Source organism: Electrona antarctica, assembly GCF_951216825.1.
Source record: "Electrona antarctica genome assembly, chromosome: 7".
NCBI classification, from domain to species: domain Eukaryota; kingdom Metazoa; phylum Chordata; class Actinopteri; order Myctophiformes; family Myctophidae; genus Electrona; species Electrona antarctica.
The window spans coordinates 58,319,034-58,331,978 of record NC_136812.1 but is presented as its reverse complement, the minus strand read 5'-3'; the positions used below and the strand labels follow the sequence as shown (position 1 = coordinate 58,331,978).

The following is a 12,945-nucleotide window of genomic DNA, read 5'->3' as shown; positions in this document are numbered from 1 at the left end:
TGCTAACGTGATGCTAATCAAATGGGGATTAACGCAGATTAAACAAAACTCGCCTTTACTGCTCTGGCATGCTGGACAGAGTAAAGGTAAGCTCATCTTTACGGCTATGGCACTTATCCTGATGACACTGACAATGAATGGAGAATTTACGTCATAGGCTATGTGTCTGAGCAAATCTACTAATTTGTCCTAACACAAATGCCATTGACAATGAATGGAGAATTTACGTCAAATGTAGACGAGCAAATCGACTTGTTACAGTACGTCATGATGATGTGCGATGATAAGAGCGCCGCTCACTTCACAAACGGCTCGTGTGATTTTTCCTTTAATGTGTGTTCAGTGCCGAGCGCTCCTCCCAGGAAGGTGGAGGCGGAGCCTGTGAACAGCACGGCGGTGCGCGTGGCGTGGAAAGCTCCGCTGGCCGCGCGGCAGCACGGCGTCGTCAGGGGATACCAGCTGGTCTACTCCAGGCTGCACGACGGAGAGCCCCGCGGAAAGCCCGTCATCATCGATGTAGCCCTGCCCCAAGCTCAGGTAAGAAGCTGTCTTTATATGGATGTAGCCCCTGTCCCAAGCTCAGGTAAGAAGCTGTCTTTATATGGATGTAGCCCCTGCCCCAAGCTCAGGTAAGAAGCTGTCTTTAGATGGATGTAGCCCTGCCCCTTGCAAGCTCAGGTAAGGAACTATCTTTATATGAATGTAGCCCCTGCCCCAAGCTCAGGTAAGGAACTGGCATCACGGATGTAGCCCTGCCCGAAACACTGGTAAGGAACTGTCTTTATATGGATGTAGCCCTGCCCCAAGCTCAGGTAAGGAACTGGCATTACGGATGTAGCCCTGCCCAAAGTTCAGGTGTAAGGAACTGGCATCACGGATGTAGCCCTGCCCGAAACACAGGTAAGGAACTGTCTTTCCTGGATGTAGCCCTGCCCCAAGCTCAGGTAAGGACAGGGGTGGAGAAAGTACTTGCAGAACTGCTATTTTCAAATGGTCAAAATGCATATAGGCCTGCATAGTCCTTAGACTCTGTCTTCTCCCTTCCTTAAAACACCCTGGACAACGCTCCACGCGTCCTAGACTCTTCTCCCTTTCCTAAAACGCCCTGGACAACACTCCACACGTCCCTGACTCTTCTCCCTTCTCTAAAACATCCTGGACAAAGCTCCACACATCCCTGACTCTGCTCCCTTCTCTAAAACACCCTGGACATCGCTCCACACGTTCCTGACTCTTCTCCCTTCTCTAAAACACCCTGGACATCGCTCTACACGTCCTAGACTCATCTCCCTTCTCTAAAACATCCTGGACAACGCTCCACACGTCCCTGACTCTTCTCCCTTCTCTAAAACACCCTGGACAACACTCCACACATCCTAGACTCTTCTCCCTTTCCTAAAACACCATGGACATCGCTCCACATGTCCTAGACTCTTCTCCCTTCTCTGAAACACCATGGACATCGCTCCACACGTCCTTCAGTATGCAAATTCAAAAACGGCAAACGTAGCAGATCTGCAAGCTCAAAACTCGTCGATTCGCGCTGCGTTTCCAGCTTGCATGTGGATCTGCTACGGTAGTATGATCAAGTAGGGAATCCATTCATCAAATCGTTCCACACGTAATAGACTCTTCCCCCTTTCCTAAAACACCCTTGACATCGCTCCACTTGTCCCTGACTCTTCTCCCTTCTCTAAAACACCCTGGACTTCGCTCACGTCCTAGACTCTTCTCCCTTCTCTAAAACACCCTGGACATCGTTCCACACGTAATAGACTCTTCTCCCTTTCCTAAAACACCCTTGACATCGCTCCACTTATCCCTGACTCTTCTCCCTTCTCTAAAACACCCTGGACATCGCTCACGTCCTAGACTCTTCTCCCTTCTCTAAAACACCCTGGACATCGTTCCACACGTAATAGACTCTTCTCCCTTCTCTAAAACACCCTTGACATCGCTCCACACGTCCCTGACTCTTCTCCCTCCTCTAAAACACCCTGGACATCGCTCCACACGTCCCTGACTCTTCTCCCTCCTCTAAAACACCCTGGACATTGCTCCACACGTCCTAGACTCTTCTCCCTTTCCTAAAACACCCTTGACATCGCTCCACATGTCCCTGACTTTTCTCCCTTCTCTAAAACACCCTGGACAACACTCCACACATCCCTGGCTCTTCACCCTTCTCTAAAACAGCCTGGACATCGCTCCACACGTCCTAGACTCTTCTCCCTTCTCTAAAACACCCTGGACATCGCTCCACACGTCCCTGCCTCTTCTCCCTTCTCTAAAACACCCTGGACAACGCTCCACACGTCCCTGCCTCTTCTCCCTTCTCTAAAACACCCTGGACATCGCTCCACACGTCCGACCTAGACTCTTCTCCCTTCTCTAAAACACCCTGGACATCGCTCCACACGTCCTAAACTCTTCTCCCTTCTCCACTCTTCTCCAATGCATTCAAAACTCCACCTCACCCAGATATTATCATGTCACTCTATGCTCGATTGATGCAGATTGCAGACATATATCTTGGTCTCTCACTCTCGTGTTTTTGTTACTTGCAGGTTTGTTTTAGTATGACCACAATGCTAGGCATTAATGAATACCTTTCATTATGCAAATTCAAAAACGGCAAACGTAGCAGATCTGCAAGCTCAAAACTCGTCGATGCGTTTCCAGCTTGCATGTGGATCTGCTACGGTAGTATGATCAAGTAGGGCATCCATTCATCAAAAAAACAAATTCACAAACCTTTAGAATACGGAGATAGGAGGTTTCTGCCCGACAGCATCGCTTAATTAATGCACTTCAGACAGATGTATTCCTCATAATGTGCCTCGTTTCCCTGACGTCTTTTGGTCGCTCAGGGCCCCTGTCTGCCGCGCACGTCTGATTTAATGCGCGACAGACACTTTGTCACCAATTTCCTCATCACCGTTTTCCGCTGGATACATTATTGATGACGATGGCCGCTCAAGGGCCTTGCATTCACAAGGAGAAGATGACGTATACTGTGTATTTTGTCTTTTGCGACAGTCAGCAACAGTCACTAGTGTGCGTGTGTGTGTGTGTGTGTGTGTGTGTGTGTGTGTGTGTGTGTGTGTGTGTGTGTGTGTGTGTGTGTGTGTGTGTGTGTGTGTGCGCGTGTGCGTGTGTGGGTGGGTACTAGTGGGGAATGTCCCCACAAGTATATAGAATATGTGAAATAGACAAATGGTTGCTTTATGTTTAGGAATAAATAAATGAATAAATAAACAAGCAGACAAACAAACACAATAAATGTATAATAAGAATACGAATGAATGAATGAATGAATGAATGAATGAATGAATGAATGAATGAATGAATGAATGAATGTACATTTCCGGACATGGGGAGGAGGGCATCAACAGAAATGACTTCAGTGTCACTGTCATTGTCATGGCTGATGTCACTGTGAGCACGTAGCAGATTGAATTGTCCAGGCCATCTGCTGTCTAACAGCAGAGACACGTGAAGCACAGCTGACAGCTGATTAGTCCATGACTCACACACACAGAGGTCATCAACATGTTATGGTCATTTAACTCAAATGTGTTAAATGTCCACTCATTATCCGTGGCACAAATGTAATTCTGACCAGGACCACAAACCAGATCCCTGAGTCGGACACACAAACACGCACACGCACGCACGCACGCACGCACGCACGCACGCACGCATGTTGTGTCGACATAATGGTGTGTGTGTGTGTATTGTCTCGACCGGATGTTGATCTATCGCTGGGCGATGAGAAGCACAGGCCGGTGGACCGGACCGGACCATTTCCACTGTAGTAGAACACAGGGAACATATTTTGGGTTGGATTAGTAATTACGATTAGAGACATTACGTTTGCATGTAGATCTGCTATTTTATTTGGTCTCACTGCGCAAAAAGCATGGAATATGGATGTGTATATTACAGGAAACTCCCGTTAAACTTTCCAACAAACTCCGGTAAACTCCCGAATTACCATATATTACTGTATATGCCTGCTAAACTTGAGGTTTACGGGCAAATCTAGTGCCAATAATTGGCTGTTAACTCCTCTTTTCTATCTATCTATCTATGTCTATTTTCAACTATTTGTCAGAAAGACGTCCCAAAATGTCCTCAGAAGTATAGTAATAAGAAGAACATGCTTCTTCTCACTCCTTTTGAATATGCTTTTTTATTATTTTGGTACTGCATGTTATTATTATGTTTTTGTTTATATTGTTTTTAAAATTGCTTTATTCAAATCAACATTTCAATCAATCATGCGTGAGCGTGCATGCGTGCGTATAATTATGTGCATGTGTGTGTGTCTGTGTGGGTCCCTGGATCCGCCAGGCCAGTTTCCCCTTTTCCATAATAACTCTGAACATTTAATTAGTGCAGGGAAAAAAGCTTTGTTCTGTCTCTTTTCCTTTCTTTTCTGAGATCACGCAATAAAGATGTAAGAGAGAGAGAGAGAGAGAGAGAGAGAGAGAGAGAGAGAGAGAGAGAGAGAGAGAGAGAGAGAGAGAGAGAGAGAGAGCTAGGGAGATCGGAGAGAGAGAGAGAGCATGAAATTATGTTTGAAAAATGTATTTTGTGATTCCATCAGTGTAATCCGCTCTGTAACCGTACTGTGCGTGCGTACTGTGCGTGCGTACTGTGCGTGCGTGCGTGCGTGCGTGCGTGCGTGCGTACATTTTGATGCATGTTAACCCATTTAATCCTAACTTCCTAACCTAAGTTATTATTCATCCAAAAGATACAAAAACATTATGTTGCTATACTGTAACAACAACTACTCTTACACTCCTACACTACTACTTACACTCTATAACGTTCAAAAGATTAGACCGTTCCTCACTCAGGAGTCAGCCCTTTTTCCAACTGACTTCAGTTCAGTCGACATTCGCCCAGGGTGATTCGCTATTTCACTTGCTGCGTAGCATTATTTTGTCAAGGAATACTCAAAGCTTTTATACCATTAGGACAGTGGTTTTCAATCCGTTTCATATCAAGGCCCATTATTTATTCGGCATTTGAGCCACGGACCACCATGAGATTAAGAACCGTCATTGGTTGGATAATATTTTGCCAACAATTCCATGTGGTACCATTAGGAGAGACAACGGGCAAATCACAAAAATAACAATATTTCTACATTCTCTTTAGTTGTGTAGTCTTTGTAATTAAGTAATGTAATAAGTAGTAATTAATAAAGGTTTTAACAATAATTTAACTCTTGAGAGTATCGAATAAAACCATATGGACCCGTAAGGGTCCGTTGGTTTCATTTGACACCATCAAGAGTTAAAGATAAAGGTCCATTTGGTTACAACTCTCCATCATTTACCTGGGGACGACCTGGAACCCCCTGAAGGACCACTGGTCGAAAACCACTGCATTAGGACACTAAACCCACAACCATGTCTCAACAAAACGACTCTATCGCCTCAAGACTTGAGATGATGGAGCAATAAACCTTTAACCCATTTTGGGCGGGAACCCCTTTTGGTGTTTTAAAGCATTATGTTATACTTTAGCTATTGAAAAATAGCAGATCTACAAGAAAGATTAAGATAAAGAAAGATAAGGTTTTTCAGAAAATTGTCAGGATTTTGAAGACATTTTTAAAATTTCGACGTCAGGCCTAAATGGGTTAAGGTCTGTAAACAGGAGACAACAGGAATGTGACAGATGAGATAATCTCACAGGCGATGGCTGTACCTTCATGTACCTCATGGAGAAGAGTTACTAAAGATGCTCGAAAGAAAATACTTTTATAAGGGATATAATTAAATGTTTATACTTCTCATTTCCTCGCTATAATACAGGCTATATCGGCACATTTCTAAAGCTACAAAGGCTATGGCGTGTCATAATAATACAGTACCACTACAATAATTTGAACACTTTAGTTACTAGTTACTTTGTGGATTTTGATTTAGATTACAAAACATGCAATAACCACGTCCCAAGCCCTATATACATTTCGGCCATTTGAAAATATGCGACGCATTGTGAACTTGTAGATCGGCTATTTAAAAAAAAATACTTACACATTTTGAACAATATGAGTATTTTAGTACATTTTGAATACAGGACTTCTACTGCCGTATATTGATGATAACATGCAGCATAAATTGCAGTCAATGGCTGCAGTTAATGGGTTCATAAAGTCTGTTCCCGGATCGTCAGTTTTTCTGTCATGCTGACTGAACCTCTCTCTCTCTCTCTCTCTCTTCTCTCTCTCTCTCTCTCTCTCTCTCCCCCATCAGGAGGTGATCATAGGGGGTCTCCTTCCAGAGACCAGTTACTCCGTCACGGTAGCAGCCTACACCACCAAGGGGGATGGTGCGCGCAGCAAAGCTAAAGTCGTCTCCACCACCGGAGCAGGTGTGTGTGTGTGTGTGTGTGTGTGTGTGTGTGTGTGTGTGTGTGTGTGAGAGTGTGTGTGTGTTTGTGTGTGTGTGTGCGAGCAACCATGCACATTTAAATCTGAGTGTTAAGAATTGACCCATTACGTCAGATTCATACGGTGCAGCACTTGTTTTCTATCACAGTAGGGAGACACCTGCATACTTGCGCGCACACATACACACGTGGCACGCACGCACGCACGCACACACACACACACACACACACACACACAGAAAATACGTCATTTTATTCTTCTTGACATGAAATAGTTTGAGAACCAACTGGCATATGTTTTTGTTGGGTTTTTTTAAAGAAAACTGTCATGATTTAGAACAGGGGTTCCCAACCTTTATATTGTCACGGCCCGGCTGACAGTTCATAAAATGTTCACGTTCCGGCGCGCGGGGGGGGGGGTCATCGTCATCGTACCAAAACCTAACGTTCTCACGGAAGAGAACGTTAAGCTACCCGCTGCTGTAGGCTTATTATTGTTATATATCATTGACCTAAATGTCGTTATATCATTATCAACAATGATAGTATGATTTAAAAAAAGGCTTAGTCTTTTTCATAAAATGTCATAACATGTGGAAAACTTAGTTAAACATGCAGAGTGACACATCAGGCATTAGGCCTACTTTACCTGGATAACATCATCTTTTCGTTTTGACGAAATAATAATCCTGTAGCGTCACCGTGTAGTAGTTTGGTTTCATTAGCGCGATCGTGACAAAATAGCCTACAGCTTGTTGCTGCTGCTGCCCGCAGAGCATACATGAACGGTAAAGATACCAAGGATTGGACAGTGCTACGCAACATGGAAGTAACACTGACTCGAAGCCGTTTATAAATCACAGTCAGTGAACGGATGAGTCAACTTTTCACTGCCATTTGGTGTGTCGTCGTCGTCCCCCGTCGTCCCTCCACGCAGCGTTTTCAAAGAGACGAGTAGGATATAAAGGCAGCCTGAAAGGCAAGCATTTGCATTTCAATGGGGGCAATGTTGAGCATCGTGCTCTACGCGCAACAGCCATCAGGTCTGGTGTCCTCTCTCTTTTCGTGTTTTCAAATGGATTTTTATATGACGGGAAAACTTGGAATTCCCCTCTCACGTACCAGTGGCACGTGTCCCGCGGAGCGGCACCGGTCCGCGTAACGGTGGTTGGGAACCTCTGATTTAGAAGACATTTGTAGAATCTGGTCTCAGGTCTAAATGGGTGTAATAAATCCTTTTCTTGTACACCAGTCCCAGGCAAGCCGACCATGATGATCAGCACCACCATCGGCAACACGGCCCTCATCCAGTGGCAGCCCCCGAAGGACATGGTGGGAGAGCACCTGGGCTACCAGCTGCACTACAAGAGGACAGAGGAGGTAGGTAGGACATGGTGGGAGAGCACCTGGGTGACCGGTAGATGTCCAAAGATGTCCAATGGCATCCAGCAATCAGGCAATTAACTGGGAAAATGCATTTGCCGTAATGCCTGTTTTTGCCTAGTTTCACCCAGTGCTACCAGCTGCACTACAAGAGGACAGAACAGGTAGGACATGGTGGGAGAGCACCAGGGCTACCAGCTGCACTACAAGAGGACAGAACAGGCAGGACATGGTGGGAGAGCACCTGGGTAACCGGTAGATGTCCAAAGATGTCCAATGACATCCACCAATCAGGCAAATAACTGGGAAAATGCATTTGCCATACATTTTGTCTAGTTTCACCCAGTGCTACCAGCTGCACTAAGAGGACAGAACAGGTGGGACATGGTGGGAGAGCACCTGGGCTACCAGCTGTAGCCTGGCTAAAGCCAGACACGAATCAGCCGTTGCCAAAAAAGAATTGCCTGCCGGCGGATTGTGATTTGAGTCTGGCTTATTAGCCAGGCTATACCAGCTGCACTACAAAAGGACAGAACAGCTAGGTAGGACATGGTGGGAGAGCACCTGGGCTACCATCTGCACTACAGAGGAGGCAGTGTTGCTTTCGCCGACTACATATATATCAGGGGTTCTCAACCTGGGGGTTGCGACCCCTTGGGGGGGTCCCGAAATTATTTTGGGGGTTCCCAAGATTATTTAAAAAAAAAACATCCGGGGGTCCTTGACATGACACAGTTTTGAGAACCACTGTCTCACTTCTTTATTCACTCTGTTCTATAGAGTCTACAGTATGTACTATATCCAGTGTTGGGAAAGTAAATTTATTTTATGAACTAGTTCAGTTCACAGTTCAGAAATTTAAAATGGAACTAGTTCAGTTCATAGTTCATAATTCAACATTTTGAACTAAAGTTCATGGTTCCAAAAAATGAACTATTTTAGTTATTGCCACAGTATTGCCACAGCCCATAGCCATATAGAACCGCAGACTTTATTGAATAAAAAAACCCTTGGTTGAAGTGACAACTTTTACAATATCTCCATTACCATTATCCAAATTAATTCCTTACATTTTCTTTACATTTTGGGAACAAAATAGCTCTTTGCAATGTGAAATGCCACCGAATTATTTTCATTGTCTTTAATATGGGCCAACTTGTGAAAGCTGCATGCTTTATTGTGAAGGGTCTCAGTTCTTACAGCCTGCAAGCTCGCCTCACAGCCTCACAGCCTCACAACCACAGCCTACAAGCTCAAGATGCAAGATGCAACACGTTGTGAGCTTGTAGATCAGCTATTTTCAGCATGGAACACATGTAGCCTACGACAAAGAATAAATCAGGCATCACTGCGCTTCTGTGGAGGGAGGGAGATATATTTTGTTGGCCGAACTAGACGATCATGTATGGACAGTTGGATATGTGTCTCATCGACGCAAGAATAACAAGCAATTGGAATCTATTTTTCGTGGCACATTATAAAGTTTACTTTACCTCCTCACAGTGTTTGGGTCGGGATATGTAGGAATGTATGTGTCTGCTGTCTGCGTGCATATGCGCGCAGCGCGCTCCAGTGAAATTGTGCGGCTTGAGAAAGATTAGTTAATTTGTGTTGGATAAGGCTTATTGGTAGATATTAAGGACTGGTTAGGGTGTGTTTTAGCGGGGGTTTCGCCTGGAAGGCTCACTCACTCTTGAACAAAGTTGAACGTGAGAAAGTGACGTTCACACACGCCATAAATGAACGCGTTCACAATGACGTTCATCAGGCAGAAATGCAGTACGTTCAGTTCACGTTCAGCCTAAATATGAACGCGTTCGTGAACTATCGTTCTTTGGACGCATTCGGGTACAACACTGACTATATCTGTACTTTTAACTGCTGCGAACGTCTGTCTGTCCATCTAGCAGGCCTTCACCGTCAGAGACTTCAAGAGGACGGACGACCACTTCACCGTCACCGGCTTGCACAAGGGCGCCACCTACGTGTTCAAACTGTGCGCCAAGAACCGCGCGGGCAACGGCGAGGAGTACGTGAAGGTACGTGAATGTGTTGGGCAAGAAATATATGAGATAATTTAGTCACAATCTCTAGTACAGTGGTTCCCACACGTTTTAGCCCCGTGACCCAAAAGGGATATTCAACGTCTCCCCGGGACCTATAGTGGCAATGGAAATAGCAGATCTACAAGCTCACAACGCGTCGCTTTGCACTGCGTTGTGAGCTTGTAGATCAGCTTTTTTTTCATTCATGACATTTTTTTCTTTTTTGGTTATGTTTTTCAATCAATCAATCAATCAATCAATCAATCAATCAATGGAGATAAGCACCTTAAGAATCAGCAGGTTGGAGTCACTTCCAGGAGGAAGGAGAATGGACCCATTTATAAGCTTATATTTTTACAGTATCTCAGTTCAAACCTCACTTGCTTATCCTGTATCCTGTATCCTGTCCTATCCAGTCATGACATATAAATTACTTTTCGGTTTATTATATAGCTGGAGAGACCCCTGTTACTGAACAAACACTTCTATCATAGAGCTATTCATGTCTTTGTTTTTTTCCCATCATCTTTTTAAAGGTACTTTATTTAAAACAAGTGTTTTACACACAACCAACCAAGTGTAGACTAGTTCGCAACAGCTTGAACAAAATGTTTGTAAGACCTATATTTGACAGTGCAGTGCAGTGCAGACGAAAAGCTAGACACAGACACACACCTGTCCTCTGAAGTGCTCTAAACTGAAAGTGTCTGAAGCCCTTGAATATGATGGAATATGATTAAGGATTACTGTGATTATGGTAAGGTCATTATGTCATAATTATAACAGTAACACCATACAGGACATTGTTCTGTCTGTGCAGCACAGACAGACAGAATTTTGAGACGGGACAGGTGGTTTTTGATTGATTGATTGATTGATTGATTGATTGATTGATAGTTTATTAGACATAAATGTAAAAAACAGCAACAGAGGATAGTACAAGGGATAGTACAAAAGAAATAGTCCTTCCGGTCTTGTTTCCATTTAGGCCCTATGCAATCAATTCACTCTATAATCTTAACCCATGGAATGGTGCATGAACCCCCACCACTATTGTGTCAGGTGGGTCTACGATGGACCCACCCGACACAATTGTGGTGGTTGCTCTAACAGTACGTTTTAACAGCGGGCGACAGCCAGACAAATTTTTCCGGAAGTGCATTATTTGTCAACGGGACCCGGCAACTATACTGGCGATAGAGGCGATAGCAGGCGAACAGGCGATGGTCGAAAAGTGGGCGGAGGAACGTCGGCCGAAAAGATACAAATAATTCATCTTTTGGGGCGACGTCGCCCGGCGATAGTGGGCGATTGGACGATAGCCAATGAAATTCAAGCGATGCTCGCCGTTGGTCTCCCGCTGTTAAAACAGCGGCAGACCAACAGTCAACAGGGGACCAACAGTCAGGATGGTGGTCCCTGAGTCAAACATCAGCTGAAAACCACTGCTCTATAGCTATGATCGCTATGAGGCGCCACAATCTGCATTCACAGATGTTCCTAGAAGCTTTGTCATTGGTCGAAAAAAAAAAACCCGGTCAAAATGAACAGGAAGTAGACAGGCAAATAGACCAATGACAAAGCTTCTAGGAAAATCTTTGAATGCAATGTTTTACCCAATGCTGGCTGAAAAAAAATTAAATAAAATTGACATATTATTGCTTATATAGCAGCTTTAACCCATTTAGACCTGAGGACGATTCTACAAATGCCTTCTAAATCCTGACAGTTTTCTGAAAAACCCATGTCGTTCTCAAACATTTTCATGTCAAGGACCCGCAAAAATATATGTAATTGGCCGTCGACGCCCATCTGAAAATATGTTGTTCCAGGGACCCTCCAGAAGCAAAAATTTTAGTTAAAAACGTTCGCTCTGAAAGAATATATTCAAAGATTTGCTTGTAGATCTGCTATTTTTCAATAGCTAAAGTGTAACATAATCCTTTAAAACACCAAAAGGGGTTCCCGCCCAAAATGGGTTAACACTTATTTTAACAACAACATCACGTACACCTCTTTTTTTAAAGGAGATCAGCACTCCGGACGATGTGCCGAGCAGTTACCCCCAGCATCTGAAGGTGGTGGGCCTGACCACCACCACCACCGAGCTGGCCTGGGAGCCCCCGCCTCTGGCCGAGCGCAACGGGAAGGTGGTCCGCTACGCGGTGGTCTACCGTGACATCAACAGCCAGCACAACAGCTCCAACAGGTTAGCATAATAGCTAACAGCTCACTAACCAGTGTTGTTTTTGGCATACCTCTGGAAAAATGTAGAGTAATAATATGTTGCACACTCTGATTGGTTGGACTGATTGTAGTCAATGAGGGCCAGGTGGACCAGCTTATGAACACTATTTCTAAAAAAGTTGAAACCTTTGTAATATACTCGGTCCAGGAAAATAAACGAAGACACATCACACGTTTTCTCCTGTGTGGCTCTTCAATGTGTACACTGTAGAATTGTATTGAGGTATTGCACAAAGTACGTTTCTGCATTAACGCTAGCCCCGTTTTGGAACCTCACCCTATACGCTCTGAGCTCCGAGAAGAGGTTCCGTATAGAGGTATCCCTGCATCGGTAGGACGGGGGTTGAGCCGTCCAAAAAACAGTGGCGAAAACTAGGGATGCACGATATAATAGGTAGCATAATCGGATCGGCTAAATCGGCCATACAAATGCCATATCGGTATCGGTTCGGTCTCAAATTATTTAATCGGTTTTCACCAGCAAAAAAAAAGAGAAGGAAATTGTAAAAAATCATCAATGAGTTCAATATGAATCAAAAGTGTCTAGTACCTCTAGTGAAGTCTAGAACAAAAGCCAAATCAAATGTGATGTAAAATCTTAAGTAAAAGTATTTACATTTCTTTTTTACAATTTCTACAATTTTCTATTTCATTTGTGTAGGCTACTCATCTCATTCAGTTGTGGAAACAGACACACAAGCGTATAGGTTATTTATTGATTGACTGACTACTTCATTAACAGGCTTTGGGCCAAGCCCCTAGGGCCTAGGCTTGTTTCCCTTGTGGTCATCTGTATAATATCGGAATCGGTCAGAATCGGTATCGGCAGATATGACCCATGCAAATAATCGGAGAT

The 12,945-nt window shown here is 44.2% G+C and overlaps 1 protein-coding gene across 1 annotated transcript in view; it reads left to right on the top strand.

Annotated features, from left to right (window-relative positions):
- LOC306925925 (receptor-type tyrosine-protein phosphatase F-like) overlaps nucleotides 1-12,945 on the top strand; it is a gene marked incomplete at its 5' end in the record, with an annotated part of 147,415 nt that overhangs the window by 72,096 nt on the left and 62,374 nt on the right. The window contains 5 exons of the mRNA XM_079505074.1: nucleotides 344-537; nucleotides 6,279-6,396; nucleotides 7,667-7,794; nucleotides 9,705-9,836; nucleotides 11,870-12,051. Of these exons, the coding sequence (XP_079361200.1) occupies nucleotides 344-537; nucleotides 6,279-6,396; nucleotides 7,667-7,794; nucleotides 9,705-9,836; nucleotides 11,870-12,051 (754 nt within the window). The remainder of the gene's footprint in view (nucleotides 1-343; nucleotides 538-6,278; nucleotides 6,397-7,666; nucleotides 7,795-9,704; nucleotides 9,837-11,869; nucleotides 12,052-12,945) is intronic.